The following is an 18,520-nucleotide window of genomic DNA, read 5'->3' as shown; positions in this document are numbered from 1 at the left end:
GCCAATGCAAATATCTCATGTTGCAGCAGCTCAATGCCCAAAAGCATACAGAGATGATCGGCCTTAAATGGGGATGTGTTTATAATCCCGGTGGTCCGGATCCCGGCGGTCAGCATACAGACGCTGAGATTCCGGCCACCAAAATGGAGGGGGCCCAAGAGCTATTCCCACTAGAAGGGTGCCCAGTACATCCATAGAGTGGGAATAGAACCTGTGATGAGCGAAGCGCGCCACTGAGCCAGCAACCTGGCGAGTGCAGCTAGCCCGCAAGGAGCTTCATGCGCTCGCCCCCCTGCTGGCATTCTGACGGCCGGGATCCCAGCATCGGAATGCTGACCACCGGGATTATATACCCGACTCCTTAGATGACATGCTTTGCTATCCTGCTGGAAGTAGCCATTAGAATGTTGGTGCTCTGTCCATAATGGAGCCTCATTCAGATGCGGACGCAAAGTGGCTTTTATACGCACATTGGTCAATGTTTTCTAATTGTACATGCGTCTGAGCCGCAGTGATTGAATCGTGACGTCAGTCGTAACAATGGATTAGCTGCAAAGTGAGTGACAGGTAGGCATCGTTTGGGGGTGGTAACGGGGAGTGGTTGGGTTAGCGCAGCGTGTCACTGCTATTCTGATGGCGTTTTCTGGGCGTGCATAAATTAGCAGTTGTGATCTTACTTGCTACTGGAGAGACCCCTGCGTCCCTGGAGAGCAGCTCAGCCTGCACGTCTTCAGGGGCACTCAGACTCTGTGTGGCGACCCGATTTGAGACAATGGTACAGACGTATAAGTAGTTGTACGCCATCGGATGAAATTTATAAGCAGTGGGCGTCCCTAAACCCAGGTTAGCAAAATTTTGACCCTATTATCTGCATACTGCATGCGCAATTGAAATCCATCAACCAACGGATTTTTTTCCCAATAACCTGCCTAGTTTTAGTGAGCCCTGTGCCCACTCTAGCCTCAGTTTCCTAATCTTAGCTAATGTAGTGGAACAGAATGGTTTCCTGCTGCGGTTACCCAAGATTCAAGTGCCTTCAGAGATGCTCTACCACTATTGTAACGAATGGTGATGTTGTCACCTGCCTGTCTGCTTGAACCGGTCTTCCCATTCTCCTCTGACCATACTTATTACCAAGGTATTTTTGGCCAGAAAACTGTCACTCACTGGATGTCCTACACAAATCCTCTTGCCGCCAAAACCCCCATAAACAGCCAGAGGAATGTCACACCGCGGTAAGAAAAAGAAAAAAAAATTTGGGAGAAAGGGGCTACGGGAAAGACACACAAACAATGGCTCCATCTATCCAGCAAGATCACTGGCATGTTTAACAGTCTCGAAAAGGTCTATTGGTCAGGCAAGCCTGGTTTAGCTTTGTCAAAACCTCTCTCTCCCTGACCTGACTATTGGTGAGAAGTGGAGTTTGACAAAACGGAATTAAATCCTATTTAGTTGGAAGTAGACGTTGACATGTATTTAATAAATAAGTAAAACTGTACAATGATGTCACAGAAGGTAGAAGATAAAAATACAAACCATAGAATCAAGTATAAAAAAGAATCAATTATAAAAAATGGATAACAAGAAACATTTAAAAAAAACACAAGTATAACAGTAATACAAATGGTACCAGCTTAACCCTTTATATCACAAAAAAGAAATGTGAGTAGGGCGCCAGGAAAAAAATACTGTGCTCAATGAGATATGTTCTTTAGATAAAATACTTACCACCACTTACAAAACACGCAGAGTTTTACATGTGTAACTAGAATCATTTATGGTTTAGTTAGATCTGAGTCCGTAATTTCCCACACACAGAACATGATGATAGATTCTCACCTGCGTGACGCAAAATTCGATTTGGTTCTAAAACATTTCAGACCCTAAGCTTTCTCATCGGTGTGAATTTTCTGATGTTTAACAAGATGTGACCTATGCGAAAAACATTTGGCACACTCAGTGCATGAAAACGGTTTTGCACCTGTGTGAGTCCTCTGATGCAAAACGAGAGCGGATTTGTGCGTAAAACATTTCCCACACTCAGAACACGGAAATGGTTTCTCACCTGTGTGAAGCCTCTGATGTATTACAAGTCCTGATTTCCGAGTAAAGTATTTCCCACACTCAGAACATGAAAAAGGCTTCTCACCCGTGTGACTTCTCAGATGAATCAGTAGATCGGATTTCTGCGAAAAACATTTCCCACACTCGGAGCAGGGAAATGGTTTCTCACCTGTGTGACTTCTCTGGTGTATAAGAAAATTAGATTTCTGTGTGAAAGATTTTCCGCACTCCACGCATGAATATGGCCTCTCATCTGTCTTAGCTGGCTGATGGTTTGTAAGTTTTGCATCATCTGTAAAACATTTGGCATCTATAGGGTAAGGAAATATTTGATCTACTCTAAGAGCAGTAATAAATGTACCAATATCGGGGTTATCAGGAAAACATTCCATTCCTGGATTAGAGGAACCAGATGACGTATCTGCACTGTGATGTATAAATGGATTAGTAGGTTTTTCTCCTGGAGGATCGGGTGTGAGGTCATTATCTTCTATTTCACCACCTGGAGGTAAAATTAAATGAGCCTCTGGAATATTCCTGCTGTGTCCATCTGCTGGGAAAAATATAAATATGACAAATGTAATATTCCAATGACTGTTGATGGAAGATCAACTCACATCAAATGAGTCAATTTAAGTTGTTTCAAAGTATAATTTATAACTCACTGGTTGAAATTTAAATTGTGCTTTAACTTTATAGATATAAATATAGGTTTGTATTTAATCATTTGTAATGCCTGCCAGATCCCTGAGGAAACTGTTAACATACAACGAAACGCGTCGATTTTATGGCATCACATTATCTGATCACTCAGCTACTCTGCGGAATCTGTTTCCATCTGTAATTGGTTAGCGGTCAGCACTCCCAAAATAACAGATGGTGTAGTCGGCAGTCTTCACCGGAACCAGCACTACCATCAGGACAGCTGTTTGGAAGACATCTTGTCTCATCTGCCAATGGGATTACGGTAATTCATGACCGAGCAATATCTATATGATAAACTAATGGATCTCATCTCTACTACATTATAGAACATACTAATGCAACCACCATCCCTGGTAACAATGGATTTAATGACTGTTACTTGATACAAGACTTTTTTCATATCTACAAGCACCAAATAATTTTGTCACTAATACCCCCATATATTCAGACCCACTGTAGCATCTTATCAAAGTAAGTTGTATCATTTGATCAGTCACAGCAGTGGCAAATTAACAGCTCCATACAGAGGGGCAGTTTTTTTCTGCATTTACCAGGTTGTCTCTTATTTACTGCGTTTTCCGTTTACATATTTAGCAGCGTATTTTCCAGTTGCTATATCTGCTCCGTACAGCAGTCCCTTTTATAAAACGCATTGCTTTCACTGTACGATTTTCCTCCCTGCTGGCCACACATGTACCGCATACAGCGCACATGCATTCCAGAAGGGTAAGTTCACCCCTTGTGGAAAACAGAGCCCCTTTTTTGACATGACGGATTGGTCTTTGTAACATTAGGAAAACTTTATATTTGGTGGCACAATATACAGAGCAGGTAAAGGGGAGGGTACTATCCCCAATCACCATCAGCATTCAACCCCGGTATTTAAATCCCCAAACTGACAACTGGTTCTCACCTTCACTCCCACCATATCTGTGTCACATCTAAGGGGAGTTTGGGGGGGAAGCTGGAGCGAGAGTGTCTTAGTGTATGAACGTTGGGGGTAATTCCAAGTTGATCGCAGCAGGACATTTTTTTAGCAGTTGGGCAAAACCATGTGCACTGCAGGTGTGGCAGATGTAACATGTGCAGAGAGAGTTAGATTTGGGTGGGTTATTTTGTTTCTGTGCAGGGTTAAATACTGGCTGCTTTATTTTTACACTGCAATTTAGATTGCAGATTGAACTCACCACACCCTGATCTATCTCTCTCTGCACATGGTAAATCTGCCCCCCCTGCAGTGCAAATGGTTTTGCCCAACTGCTAAAAAATTTCCTGCTGCGATCAACTTGGAATTACCCCGATTACTCTAAAGAGAATGGCGCTGAAATTGCCGCGTCTGCCGGTAACTGCAAATATAAACGCAGAATCCTTGTAGTGGAAATATGCAGTTAGTGAAGACCCACAGAAACCCAGCTAACTACGGGAGTAATTCAGAGTTGATCGCAGCAGCAAATTTGTTAGCAGTTGGGCAAAACCATGTGCACTGCAGGGGGGCAGATATAACATTTGCAGAGAGTTAGATTTGGGTGTGTTATATTATTTCTGTGCAGGGTAAATACTGGCTGCTTTATTTTTACACTGCAATTTAGATTTCAGTTTGAACACACCCCACCCAAATCTTACTCTCTCTGCACATGTTACATCTGCAGCACCTGCAGTGCACATGTTTCTGCCCAACTGCTAACAAATTTGCTGCTGCGATCAACTCTGAATTACCCCACATATGGTCCATCAAGTGAGCTGTCCATGGTGATGTTGCCCTGGTGTACCCAGCAACAATGCCTTGCCACCCTGGTAAAGAAGCATCATACTCAGGGCAACCCTGGAAGAACACTTTGAAGATCCGCACACAGCTGACGCAGGTTATAACGGAGAGCTTGCATCTCTCTGCAAAGATCTGCACCTAAGTTGGCGCTGGCATGAACTGAAAACTCTGCTTGCTCTATGGTATAAAGCGGGCCACATGACCTGTTAGGGGGTGGAGGGCACTTTGGGAGTGACCGATATTATCTGGCATTTAAATTGTAAATATTCCTATACAATTGTTTTAGTTTGCCTAGTTACTGTTTACTCTGTCATCTGGTGTGTGTGTAATAAAGACAGCATTGTATCTTTGCTTCTGTGTGATCCGTTACAATGTAAAAGTGCCAGGTACCCATGCCGATATAAATAGATAAGAGAGCACATGTAAACCCGGTATCCTCACATCATCCAAAGTACATTTGAAAACTAAGAGCTTTTGTATCAGTTCAATCCACCTATGCCTATGAGAATAATATTGCCGTCATCTAAGTGAGAGATATTTATCAAGTGCCTTATTAAGTTTCCATACAAGCGCAGTCAGTATGTTCATTCAGGTCAATATGCATTCGTTATAGCGAAGAGAGGAGCGACCCGGCACCGGTCTGTATATATTTAATCAAAAGAGACCAAAGTTGGACAATTGTATAAGTAAATCTTTAGTTCAGTGTCCAGTTTGGAGGTGCGCCCAGAGCCAGAAATACATGTGTAAGCAAAGGGAGAGAAGAGAAGGCTCTTGTGTGGGCGCACTCATTAATTAATTGTAATCACTTTTAGTGATTAACCCATTGGTTATTCTAATTACTGATAAAACACAATTTTATTTTTTAAACCTGTATACCAGTATTTAGCAATCTGTACCATAAATAATTCTGAATGATCCTTTGTCTTTAATCTCAGCACCAGTGTACATAAAAAAAAATTTGTACGCAGATATACATGAATCTTTGAATCAGTACCTTCTGAGCTTTATACGATTATTCTCGCTTGATATTGGTGTAAACTACACTATGCCTTAATTTCCATGCTCTTTTCTCTTTTCGTGGACTCTCATTTATGATCCAGGGGCACAATACCACCTCGGTGGGATTTGATGTCTCCTGCCTAACATAAACAGCAGATCCACACTGCACCTTTGTGACGTAAACAGTCACTCTTTCTTATATAGGTGCACTCTCATTGGAGTCTGACCTACTTTCTCTAATATAAAACCACACTGCTAATGCCCGATCTCGTCCGATCTTGGAAGCGAAACAGTGTTGGGCTGGGTCAGTACCTGAAGAGGAGACTCACAGGGAATACCCAGTGTTGTAGAGCGTTAATCATCTCATATGATGCATGGTATGTGACTCAAACAGCAGCATCACCACTTGCTCCTATTTTTTCCATCTAATTTTTCTTTAGGGAAGGTACACTATTTGGTCCTCCCCAATAAAACTATATAGCTACGGGTTACTATTCTAATTAGTACAGTTTATGTAATATAAACAACCTTGTACTGTTTAATCAATGCTGATAATTCTTTCTTTGATTATGACAGAATTATGAATTAATTGACCAATTGGTCTCATCAATACAGATTATCTGTACTGGTCGGGTGAGATGGGTGTATGACTTTGTGGTGTCTTCACCCATCTCTATCTCATTTCCTGAGGCATGACCAGAACATTTTATTTATAACCATTCTGGATCACCCACACTCTTTTGATAAGGGGCAATTACATTGATCTTAATGATTATTTCAATAAAATTGTGTTTTATCAGTAATTAGAATAACCAATGGGTTAATCACTAAAAGTGATTACAATTAATTAATGAGTGCGCCCACACAAGAGCCTTCTCTTCTCTCCCTTTGCTTACAATATGCATTTGTGGCAGCAGATAAATGGTTTTATGTTTATATGTATTTACAAAATAATAAAAAACTCTGTGTGGTTGATTATTCCGTTTTCATACTTTAGATTATTATGATATAATAGTTCTAGACTTCACCATTTTTCCTTATGATGCAAAGCCATACCCTGTGCAGGTTTGAAGGTAGTTCTTCATTGGCATACTAGCATCTGGTATACAGTGCCAGCTCTGCTTTTGTGAGCTGGATCCCAACACAAGGCCATCCAGGGCCGGCTCTACTATTAGGCAGCTGCCTAGGGCGCCATGATCTGGGGGGAGGGGAGGGGGGGACCACTGCCTATCACAAAATGAAGAATGTCTCTGAAAGAAAGATCCTTGTTGTACTTAATGCAAGTGGTGTCTTTGGAACTTATGTCACACTGTTATCTGAAGGACTGGAAAGTGGCTATTGGTGGTGGTTGGGGGCAACAGGCTGGAGTTTTGCCTAGGGTGCCGAAAAACCTTGCACCGGCCCTGAGGCCATCCCATTACAATGGATGGTGGCCACTTCCTGTGATCTAGATCGGTTCATGTTTTCCAGGTCACCGAGCAGTTGCACAGGTGTAGTCATTACTCACTGACACATTTTAAAAGACCCACAGGTGGAGCAAATTATGTCACTTGCAATTCTGTGAGGAGACCTGGAAAACATGAACTGTTGGCGGTACTTGAGGACCACGGTTGAGAACCACTGATCTAGATCACGTACAGGTCTCAACTGACAGAACAACAAACACACACTGTAGCACTCTTCCCAGACATCATGGTCTAGTATTAGGTAATAGGGTAAGGACCAGTCATCTCCTCTCTCCTTCCTTTCCCCACAAACGTCCTAGTGACCCTGTACACCGATGAAGCTTCTGTATCTCTACATGGAGCATTGAAAAGGTAATGGAGCCAATGTGTGAGATTTCATGGAGCTCTGTGATATTACGCCTGTGATTGTGGTATGATGGATGGAGGTTAAATGTTGCCTGCAATTTTCTTGATATAAACGTAACTGTCCTTGCGTTATACTGAGCAGATATGGTTAATGGATTATACTTTGTGAGAAGTAAATTAGTGATTTATTCATTATAGTTTTTAGATGGTAAATAGAACATTTATTTCAATATTACATAAAAAAAATTGTTGTATAAAATAGTAGGAAGTAGCACCTTCCTCAGTTATATACGTTATTATTTATGCATAATTAATTTATTGGAGGTGTTTACTGGCCATCACTGTAGTTTCCTGTGTATTACACTTTTCTCTCATTAGTCTGTAGTGACAGAGGAGGGTGTAGGATAAGAGACTGCTGTAGTGACAGAACAAGGACAATACGAGACACTCTCTGTAATAAGTGATTATCACTCACCTGTGCTGATATCTGTTGGGATTTCCTCCTCCTTACACTGATCATCCCTCATGTATGTCTCCTCTTCCTCCATAACTTCTACCTTAATAATTTGCAGATCTTCACCCTAAATAAAGCAGAATACAATAAACTAACACTTTAATATGGTCTGATTTCATTAAGCGAGAATAAACAGTATCATATCGGAGTATCAGACAAACAGCTTCTCTACACATCATACAGTGAAAAGTCATGATGAAATATGGCGAGACCCTAAGTCCCACCTACCTCATACTCCTGTGGGGTCCTGTGATTCTCCTCTGTACAGTCCTGGGAATAAAGAGGACGGGGACATCTCTCTGCGGTATCTCTGTTACTGGCTCCATCTGTAGGTGACACAGGAGACACACAGTGACTGAGGACATTTATACACAGATGTGCCCTCATACACCTATCCTCAGTAGCGGGAGATGTATGGCACAGGTGAGCCGACAGGTCCTGTGCAACTTTACTAGCATTGGGTGTCTCTTTTTGTCAAAAATGCACCTTGGGGTCGCTATTTGGCACGCATGTGCAAGGATTTAAACTGCCATCACAGTCTAAGTCCCAGCGGGGGCGGGGACCATTTGCAGGGTGGGCTGCTGCGGCTGCATGATGTCACACGCACCCGCCATGACCCGAAACATGGTGGCCCACTGACTGCCATTACAAATAGGCTGCAGAGGGCAACCCTTAACCCTTTCAGTGGCGGGTTTGGGTATTTGGCCACACCTCCCGGTGCAGGTTTTTTTAAGTTTTTACCTGCGCATTTCCCGGGGTCTTATGCACGTTGCCAGGGGTTTTACATATTGTGTCATGCTTTTTCCCAGGGGTTTTATGCTCTGGGATCCATGCTCGTTGCCTAGGGGTTGTTAGGGATGGCCACCGACCATCGATGGATAACCCACCGATGGCCATCCCTAGCATTTGCTGGCGGGCACTAGCCCGCCAGCACTACAATCCTCTCCCCTCCCTCCTCCCCTGTACTCCGGTCGGCTGGTGGAAAGAGCTAACCCATTGTAAGGGGCTGCTGTGAAATACTTAGGGAGAAAAAGACTGCTGTAGTGACTGAGCAAGAAAAATGTGACTCTGTTCTGTAACAAGTGATTATGAATCACCTGTGCTGTTATCTGTAGGGATTTCCTCCTCCTTACAGTGCTGGTCACCTGTCGCATACATCTTCTCGTCGTCATCATCATCATCATCAATATTTTCTATTTTAATATTAATTAGGTGCTCATCCTAAAGAAGACATAAAAACAATAATAATGTCTGATTTAATTGACATTAAACAGTAGAATATTAGTGTATTATACACACACACCCCTTCTCTACACATTATATAATGAAACATCAATCCCACCTACCTGATCCTCCTGTGGGATCCTGGGATTCTCCTCTGTACAGTCCTGGGAATAAAGAGGACAGGGACATCTCTCTGCGGTATCTCTGTTACTGGCTCCATCTGTAGGAGACACATAGATACTGAGTACATTGTATAAATGGGATTATCAAGTGACGTGTGTACATTAATCTAAGCAACCTATAGGGAAGGCAGGATTTTGACTGAACAAGCAGGCAATGCCAGTGTGACTGGGTCACCCTACTCTGCTGCCCAGTGTCCTTATCCTAAGTTTTATCTGTGGTTTTAACACTTTGTTTTTGGGTTTCTTTTACCATCAGTAAATCGCCGTAACTCACTGCTTACCATCAGCGGGCAATTTTTTAAGCTACCTGCCTTCTATCTATCTAGTATAGAGCGAACCCATTGTAAGAGCTGCTGTGAAGTATTGAGGGAGAAAAAGACTGCTGTAGTGACTGAGCAAGAAAAATGTGACTCTGGGGGTCATTCCGAGTTGATCGCTCGCTAGCTGTTTTTAGCAGCCGTGCAAACGCTATGGCACCTCCCACTGGGAGTGTATTTTAGCTTAGCAGAAGTGCAAACGAAAGGATCGCAGAGCGGCTACAAAGATTTTTTTGTGCAGTTTCAGAGTAGCTCCAGACCTACTCAGCGCTTGTGATGACTTCAGACTGTTCAGTTCCTGTTTTGACGTCACGAACACGCCATGCGTTTGCCCAGCCACGCCTGCGTTTTTTCCTGTGGCACGCCTGCGTTTTTTCGAACACTCCCTGAAAATGGTTAGTTGACACCCAGAAACGCCCTCTTCCTGGCAATCACTCTGCGGCCAGCAGTGCGACTGAAAAGCTTCGCTAGACCTTGTGTGAAACTACATCGGGCGTTGTGAAAGTACGTCATGCGTGCGCATTGCGACGCATACGCATGCGCAGAAGTGCCTTTTTTTGCATCATCGCTGCGCAGCGAACGAATGCAGCTAGCGATCAACTCGGAATGACCCCCTCTGTTCTGTAACAAGTGGTTATTACTCACCAGTGCTGATATTTGTAGGGATTTCCTCCTCCTTACACTGCTGATCCCCCTTTACATACGTCTCCTCTTCTTCTTCTATATCCTCTACCTTAATCTTCGTCAGGAATTTACCCTAATTAACCAATAAAATAATACCTTCATTATTTTATAGTTCATTAATGGAGATTAAACAGTAGAATATCAGAGTATTAGATACACACAGCTTCTCTACAGATCATATAGTGACAAAGAACTTTGGTATACTGGTGAGACCCTAAATCCCACCTACCTGATCCCCCTGTGGTGTCCTGTGAGTGTCCTCTGTACAGTCCTGGGAATAAAGAGGACGGGGACATCTCTCTGGGGTATCTCTGTTACTGGCTCCATCTGTAGGACACACACTGACTGAGTACATTGTATATGTGGCTAACATTAGTGTAAGTAACTCCTGGGTTGAAGGGGAAAACAGGAATTACTAACTACACCGCATTTACTAATCATGTAAAGTTCAAACCTTCAAGCTATCATAATACAACAATATACAAGCTAGACTGTTATAGGTTAACACCAATAAACTCATTAAATAAGGAGATAAATGATTACCAATAGTCTTTAAATTTAGGAAATTCACAAAGGGAATGCTCTACACATCCCCAGCACTGTGCTAATATAATAGGAAGCATTTTGTACCGAACCATCTGTTAGATTACTCTGATGAAACTGCAGGGAGAGGAGAAACGTGCCAGCTAGTTTACAGTGTGTGAATGGTCATTGTCTAGATTTACACGAGTGGACACAGGAGCGGAAAACACATAGGTTTGGACTCATTTAGCAGCTACAAAATTCTATTTATCAGCTGCTGAGAGCTAGATAAGTTTATCTGTATGAAAAGTCGAATATACTGTAGTCCCTGAACTATAATAAAATAATATAAAAAATTTTGTAGTTCAATCTGAAGCCACACTAAAATAATTTCGGAGACATAGGAGTATGTCAGAACAGTTTAACATAGTTTCTGAAGTTTAAAAAAGACAATTTGTCCATAGAGTTTAACCTATTTGTGGTCTCCTACGCTTTCTTATTTTTAGAACTCATTTTATCTACTGTGAATGTCGGCCGTTGTGTTTGTTCCGCTTTTCTTTTTTTTATCTATAGTGCGTGATCTACCCACCATAACCCTGTATAGCCTTATCCATTAGGACCTTATCTAGCCCATTTTTAAAAGTATTGACTGAGTCCGCCTTTACTACTCTCTCAGGCAGGGAATGCCAAACATGTATTGTCCCTAGTGTGAAGAAACCTTTTCACCTAAGTGTGCAAAATTTCCTCTCCTCCAACCTGAGCGGATGTCCACGTATCCTCTGTGTCGATCTTATAAAAAACAGATCCTCTGCAAGCTCTTTGTGTTGTCCCCTTATATATTTGTAAATGTTAATCATGTCTCCTCTTAATCTCTTCTTTTCCAGTGTAAACATGCCTAGCCTAGCAAGCCTTTCCTCGTATTCCAGTGTCTCCATCCCCTTGATCAGTTTGGTCGCCCGCCTCTGAACCTTTTCTAGTTCCAGGATATCCATTTTGTAGTATGGTGCCCAAAATTGTGCACAGTATTCAAGATGTGGCCTCACTAGGGATATATATAATGGGAGTATAACACTCTCATCCCTTGCATCAATTCCCCACTGTGGATTGGTGGGCTGTGTAAGAAGAGATTAATTTGGGGCACCCCAAAAAAAGAAAAGCTGAAACAAACTCTAGAATTATCAAAAGTTATTTTTGACAGAGATATCCAGGTTACCTACACAAACAGAACTAGGGGGAGAAGTGTTCTTATTGTGGTATATTCAATAGTATAATAATAATAATAATAATAGTATTCTTCTTCTTATTATTATTATTAGTAGTAAAAGCTACGACTTCATAGAATAAAAATAGTAATAGTTTAACAATCACACAGGTGTACACCAATATACATATAGTACAATCACATAAGACAGATATTCAATTAAAATGATACAACAGATATATAAGTGTCAGCCACTGATAATCCAGCAATTTGTGTAGGCCACCAATAGTGAAGAGGTGCTGTCTCTCATGGACTAACTGATCAATAAAGGATCTCAGAAATATGATAAACGGGAAAGGTGGCAGACAATGGATATAAAATAGCCATCCAAACATCTTCAGTAATTAGCAGCCGTTAATGTTACCGGTTATATTGAGTGATGGTCCTATACAGTCCATCTGGATAGTGTGGATGCTGTCAGCTGCTGGTTGGATAGAAACTCTGCAACAAGTACTGGTACAAGCAGGGAAGGTATAAATCCAAAAAGGTCCAATAGGTGGTCCAAATGTGGTGGTTGGAGTAGCAACTACCTTAAAGATCTGGCAAAATGCGTCAAGTTCCTACTCCAACATACTTGGAGCACCCATTGGACTTACTGGACCTACATTTAGTGTGTACTTACAGTATGTGACTCCTCTCTGTAATAAGTGATTACTCCTCACCTGTGCTGATATCTGTAGGGATTTCCTCCTCCTTACACTGCTGGTCACCTCTCAAATATGTCTCTTCTTCTTGCTCTATATCTTCTACCTTAATATCAGCCAGGCCTTCACCCTAAACCCACAAACAATAAAATATCACTTTAATAAAAATCTCAACAGCTTCTGCACAGATCAGATAGTGAGAAGTCACTTTCTTTTTTTGATATTTAGGGATACTCTTGAACTACCTGATCCTCCTGTGGGATCCTGCGATTCTCCTCTGTACAGTCCTGGGAATAAAGAGGACAGGGACATATCTCTGGGGTCTCTCTCTTACTGGCTCCATCTGTAGGAGACAAACAGAGACTGAGTACATTGTATATATGTGACTAACAGTTAATGAGTGTTTCTGGGTTCCTCTAAAGACTGCGATCCCATATTCAATAAATGTAAAATTTTTACCCAGCAATGTCAGTGGCCAGTGATTCTCCATCATCACGTCCTTGTACAGATTCCTGGGTCCTTCTATATACTCCCCCTCCTGCATGGAGAAATAGACAGTGATATCCTGATGCCTTATAGGAACCTGACACACACAATGACACAGTCATCACCCAGACATCTCCCCTGGTGTTACTGTATAATGCCCCATTCCCAGCAGTCACCTCTCCAGTCATCACCCAGACACCTCCCCTGGTGTTACTGTATAATGCCCCATTCCCAGCAGTCACCTCTCTAGTCATCACCCAGACACCTCCCCTGGTGTTACTGTATAATGTCCCATTCCCAGCAGTCACCTCTCCAGTCATCACCCAGACACCTCCCCTGGTGTTACTGTATAATGTCCCATTCCCAGCAGTCACCTCTCCAGTCATCACCCAGACACCTCCCCTGGTGTTACTGTGTATACCCCATTCCCAGCAGTCACCTCTCCAGTTATCACCCAGACACCTCCCCTGGTGTTACTGTATAATGTTACATTCCCAGCAGTCACCTCTCCAGTCATCACCCAGACACCTCCCCTGGTGTTACTGTATAATGTTACATTCCCAGCAGTCACCTGTCCAGTCATCACCCAGACACCTCCCCTGGTGTTACTGTATAATGCCCCATTCCCAGCAGTCACCTCTCCAGTCATCACCCAGACACCTCCCCTGGTGTTACTGTATAATGTCCCATTCCCAGCAGTCACCTCTCCAGTCAGCAGCTAAATGATCTTGTTGGGGAGTTCAAGTATCTTCTGCTCATTGTGTCTCTCACGTATCAGGGAGTGAGGTGGAGGCACCGTGATCGAACTCTAGGTCCTGCACAACTCACCTATTATACAATGATGGATGCTGAGTGTCTTATACTCATTGGTGACTAATTTATTATTGCGGTATCCTGTGAGTGACATCAATAAGTATGCCAATTGAGCTCAACCTAATTTCAGTAGGTTCTCTTGGTGTATTTGGTTTTCTTACTTGCAGTGAGCCCCCTGGTAATTGTCACATATTTTGCTATTATTTCTCCTGTGTGTTTTCATAAAATAAAACAGTAAGTTTTCCAACTAATATTTGCCTAAGCGCCCATATTGTGTAACAACGCACAAGGCAAATACACGTACATAGGGTTATACCTTTTTCACAAGTAAACCAGAAAGGTGAAATATCTTGGTTTGTTCAGTTATCTGGTTCCTTAGTAATACAATGTTCTCTTTAATAACAGAGACTGCTCCAACGAAATATTGGTATTCACAAGGTCATTGATGTAAAGTTCAGCTATACAGTAGGAAAGTACACGCATACACATCAGACTTAGATTTCTGCTGAAACCACACGTTTCGCTGCCCGATTCTTCAGGTAGGAAAACATACTTATACTGGAGATCAATAGAGGTAGCGGTGTGTGTCACATCAATAGAAGTTACTGTCAGTCTCAGGATGTATCCGCTCTACTCACACCTCAATGGCGTATCGATGGGTAGAACAATTGGCTGGCAGAGCAAAAGGGCATATTACCCTGGTATCCCGACGAGTGTCCACTGTGAATTTTATTTGGAGCCCAATTTTGCATATCATTTTTGCCTGCGTCAAGATCCATTAACTGGCACAAACCATTAATGTGCACATCACCACTGTGGTGAAAACTCTGAGCCTGATTGAGATGTGTTTGGAGTTACTATCTTCCTGGGAAGCAGCAGTGATAGCGCTGTATAGTGATGCAGCAGGAAACCTCTATTGCAGTGGTTCCCAAACTCGGTCCTCAGGACCCCACACAGTGCATGTTTTGCAGGTAACCCAGCAGGTGCACAGGTGTATTAATTACTCAGACACATTTTAAAAGGTCCATAGGTGGAGCTAATTATTTCACTTGTGATTCTGTGAGGAGACCTGCAAAACATGCACTGTGTGGGGTCCTGAGGACCGAGTTTGAGAACCTGTGCTCTATTGCATGCAGACACCTCCTGCACAGTAGTGATGCAAGCTGCCTCCTAGGACACAGGATCCCTCAGTCACCATCGAGCAGCATCCATAGTGACGCACAAGCCGCCCATCGTAGAGGCAAGGAAATCTCCATCTAATGATCGCCATCCAACAATGGAGGTCCCTGACCTCTTCCCTCCCCCTAAACGGCGGCAACACACCTACATTTGGAGAAATGGAGGCCGTCACTACCCCATCCCTGCCTCCAAACATCATCAAAATGTCAATCAATGACAGTCAGATTCCCAACTGCTTCGAACGTCGCAGGATCCGTTCGCCCGTCCTGCGCATGCACAAAGTACCTATAGTCGGTACTCTGCGGCATGCATTGCACATACAACCGCACCTGAAAGAAGTTCTCTGTGTGCGAGGGGAGAGATTCTGACTTCATTATTCATTATTAACCAGAGGAGAACTGAACATAAGCATGAAGACCTCGAACTTTGGGACAGTCATATCTGGTCCTGATTGGTTGGCTCACTGCAGGCAACCTCCATCTCCCTCTCCCAGATTGGCCATACTCATCACATAAGCCACTAACACTGATCCAGTCTTTCAATTGCTTTTTGAATGTATGGCCGGGTAGATACTGCTTTTGTCCTTCTGGGCATCAGAGACTGAGGTATTAGGATTCCATAGTGTGGAAGCTACAGGGCAACAGTGATATATAGGGTGAGCAATATGAGGTGTGAGTAGGTGGAGGCTATGATGCGGGCATACTGAGGCATCAAAAATGCATTACGAGGGTATCAAGTACGGGGTTGCAGATGATGGCTGCATTATATCATGAAGCTATGACGAGGGCATTGATAAAGTAAGTGAGTAATACGCGCCTTATGTAGTGCGCATTTTAAGGCAAAAAGACAGGATTTAAGAGGCTCTACTGTGAGCAGTAAATGGATACCAGGTGACATGTGGGTATTAGGGGGTGAGGGGTGGCACTGTGCAGGAGGCTCTTGTGCAGAGCCGGCCATAGGCATAGGCAAATTAGGCAATTGCCTAGGGCATTTGATATGCCTAGGGGCATCAGCAGCTTCTGCTGATTAAAATGATATGCAGCATGCCTATATTCTGTGTGTAGCATTTCATATGCAGATACAGCCACAGTCTCACACAGTATATAGGCAGGCTGCATATAATTTTAATCAGCAGAAGCTGCTTGTGCATCCTAGCGACATAGCAATGCAAATAAGATGCATGTTCATTTAAAAAAATGTGCCCGACGTTAGCATTGAGGCAAGATTTATGAGGACACACCTGTATCCAAGCAGAGGCAGAGGTCACAGTGTTAGTGGCAGTGTGAGTGCTGTGTGCATGTGAGTGGGTTGGTTGTGCACTAGTGTTTGGAATATATATAAGGACAGTAGCGGATCTTGCCACGGGCAAGCAGGTCTTTTGCCCGGGGCGCCGCCTTCCGGAGGGCGCAGGGCGCCTTCCGGAGGGCGCCGCACCAGGGCAAGATCCGCTGCTGCAGTGTGTGCCCCCCGGCCCCCGCTGTCCCCCTGCTGCCGCTGGGAAGGGAAACTAGACGCGTACGCGTCTAGTTTCCCTTCGTAGAGAGGTCATTTACTGTGCGGTGCGCGATGACTAGACGTCTAGTTTCCCTTCGTGGAGAAGACCTTTGATGTGCGGTGCGCGATGACGTCATTGCGCAACGCGCATCATTCCAGTCTGTACAGGGGGCATAAATGACCACGCCCCCTGTACGAAGCCACGCCCCCTAATGCCGCCCGGGGCGCCAGACGCCCCGGAACCGGCCCTGTATAAGGAGCATTATGTGTGTCATGTAAAAATGCATTAATAATGTGTAAGGGGCACTATGGGGTAAATTTACTAAGATGGGAGTTCTATTTAAGATGGGAAGTTGCCCATAGCAACCAATCAGATTCCACTTCTCATTTATCTAGTACCTTCTAGAATATAATACCTGGACTCTGATTGGTTGCTATGGGCAACATCTCATCTTAAATAGAACTCCCATCTTAGTAAATTTACCCCTCTGTGTGTCATTATGTGTATAAGGGCATTAATAATGTGCGGCATATGTGTAACAGGGTACTACTGTTTGTGTGTCATTATGTGTATAGGGGCACTAATAATGTGCAGCAAATGTGTAGGGGCACTATGTGTGTCATTATGTGTATAAGGGCATTAATAATGTGCAGCATATGTGTAAGGGACATTATGTGTAAAAGGGCATTAAAAAAAGGTTGTCAAAATGTGTAAGGCGCATTATGTTTAGAAGGACATTAATAATGTGTCTCATATGTGTAAGGGGCATTACCGTGTGGCATTATGTGTATAAGGTGCTTTACTATGTGGCATTGCATATAGAAAGGGCACTAGGGTGTGGTGTAATGTGAATAAGGAGCAATTCAGTGTGATGTCATGTGAATAAGAGACTCTACTGTGAGGAGTAACGTTTATAAGGTAAAGTGATACTACTGTGGGATGTAATATGAATTATGGACACTATCGCATGATCAAATGTGAATAAAGTTGCAGTACTGTGCGGCGTAATTGGAATTGGGGTTACTATTGTGTGGCCATGCCCCTTGCCAGCAAAAACACATCCCTTTTTGGGCTGTGCGCCAAATGTGCGAACTGTTCCTATTTAAAATATAGGGGGTACAAACACCAAAAGAAGGACTGCTATGGATGAGGGGTGGTGGTGCTGGGAAAGAGGTACAAGGTCAGAGGCGGAACCAGCGGTGGTGCTAGGGGGCACCAGCCAAAATTTTGCCTAGGGCATCATGTTGGTTAGGGCCGGCTCTGCTCTTGTGGACATACTGAGGCTACAGAGCATTAAAAGTGGGTTGGATCTAGCTTCAACCATCAGTGGGCTCCATGAGATAAAGGAGATAATTATTAAGGCAATAGGCTGAGGCAGTTAATGAGAAGTATGAGACAATTAGGGTGTTAGGATATAAGCATACTTGCCTACCTGACCCTCTCCATGAGGGAGAAAATGCTCTGTTCCTGGACTTTCCTGGTAATGTATGATTGCCATCACCTGTGGTGAGATAGTTAATTGATAAGAAAGGTGTTTCACCACAGGTGATGGCAATCATACATTACCAGGAAAGTCCAGGAACAGAGCATTTTCTCCCTCATGGAGAGGGTCAGGTAGGCAAGTATGGACTTAGATGTTACCATTTGATCTCATTACATATTTATGCAGACTCTCACCCAGTCACTGCCTCCTTGTCCTCTCCCCCGGTGAATGTTACACACCAGACTTCCGGCCTCAGAGTGTCACCCGGTTCTCGTCCTGGGAGTCCAACACAACGGACGGCCTCTGCGTTCCATCAGTCTTCCTGCCTCTGCGTTCCACTTAACTTCCGGCTTTTGCGGTCCACCTGACTTC

General features: G+C 43.4%; 1 protein-coding gene and 1 pseudogene across 2 annotated transcripts; one reads left to right on the top strand and one right to left on the bottom strand.

The window, feature by feature from the left end:
* Nucleotides 1–1,475: 1,475 nt before the first annotated feature.
* LOC135054799 (oocyte zinc finger protein XlCOF7.1-like) lies at nucleotides 1,476–18,495 on the bottom strand. Of its 2 annotated transcripts, none has more exons than XM_063958137.1 (11): nucleotides 18,343–18,495; nucleotides 13,152–13,230; nucleotides 12,938–13,035; nucleotides 12,711–12,822; nucleotides 10,495–10,592; nucleotides 10,227–10,338; nucleotides 9,205–9,302; nucleotides 8,956–9,079; nucleotides 8,087–8,184; nucleotides 7,820–7,925; nucleotides 1,476–2,617 (listed from the first exon to the last, which is right to left on the bottom strand). In XM_063958137.1, exons 2-11 carry the CDS (start codon nucleotides 13,183–13,185, stop codon nucleotides 1,884–1,886), a joined length of 1,614 nt encoding a protein of 537 aa, XP_063814207.1. In that variant the 5' UTR covers nucleotides 13,186–13,230; nucleotides 18,343–18,495; the 3' UTR covers nucleotides 1,476–1,883. The 2 variants fall into 2 exon arrangements, with proteins under 2 accessions (XP_063814207.1, XP_063814208.1); XM_063958138.1 differs by having other exon boundaries at nucleotides 1,476–2,614; nucleotides 18,343–18,494.
* LOC134898424 (5S ribosomal RNA) lies at nucleotides 5,768–5,886 on the top strand (annotated as a pseudogene).
* Nucleotides 18,496–18,520: the final 25 nt, after the last annotated feature.

This window comes from Pseudophryne corroboree, chromosome 3 (assembly GCF_028390025.1).
Source record: "Pseudophryne corroboree isolate aPseCor3 chromosome 3, aPseCor3.hap2, whole genome shotgun sequence".
Lineage (NCBI taxonomy): Eukaryota > Metazoa > Chordata > Amphibia > Anura > Myobatrachidae > Pseudophryne > Pseudophryne corroboree.
This window is presented reverse-complemented; position numbering and strand designations above follow the sequence as displayed.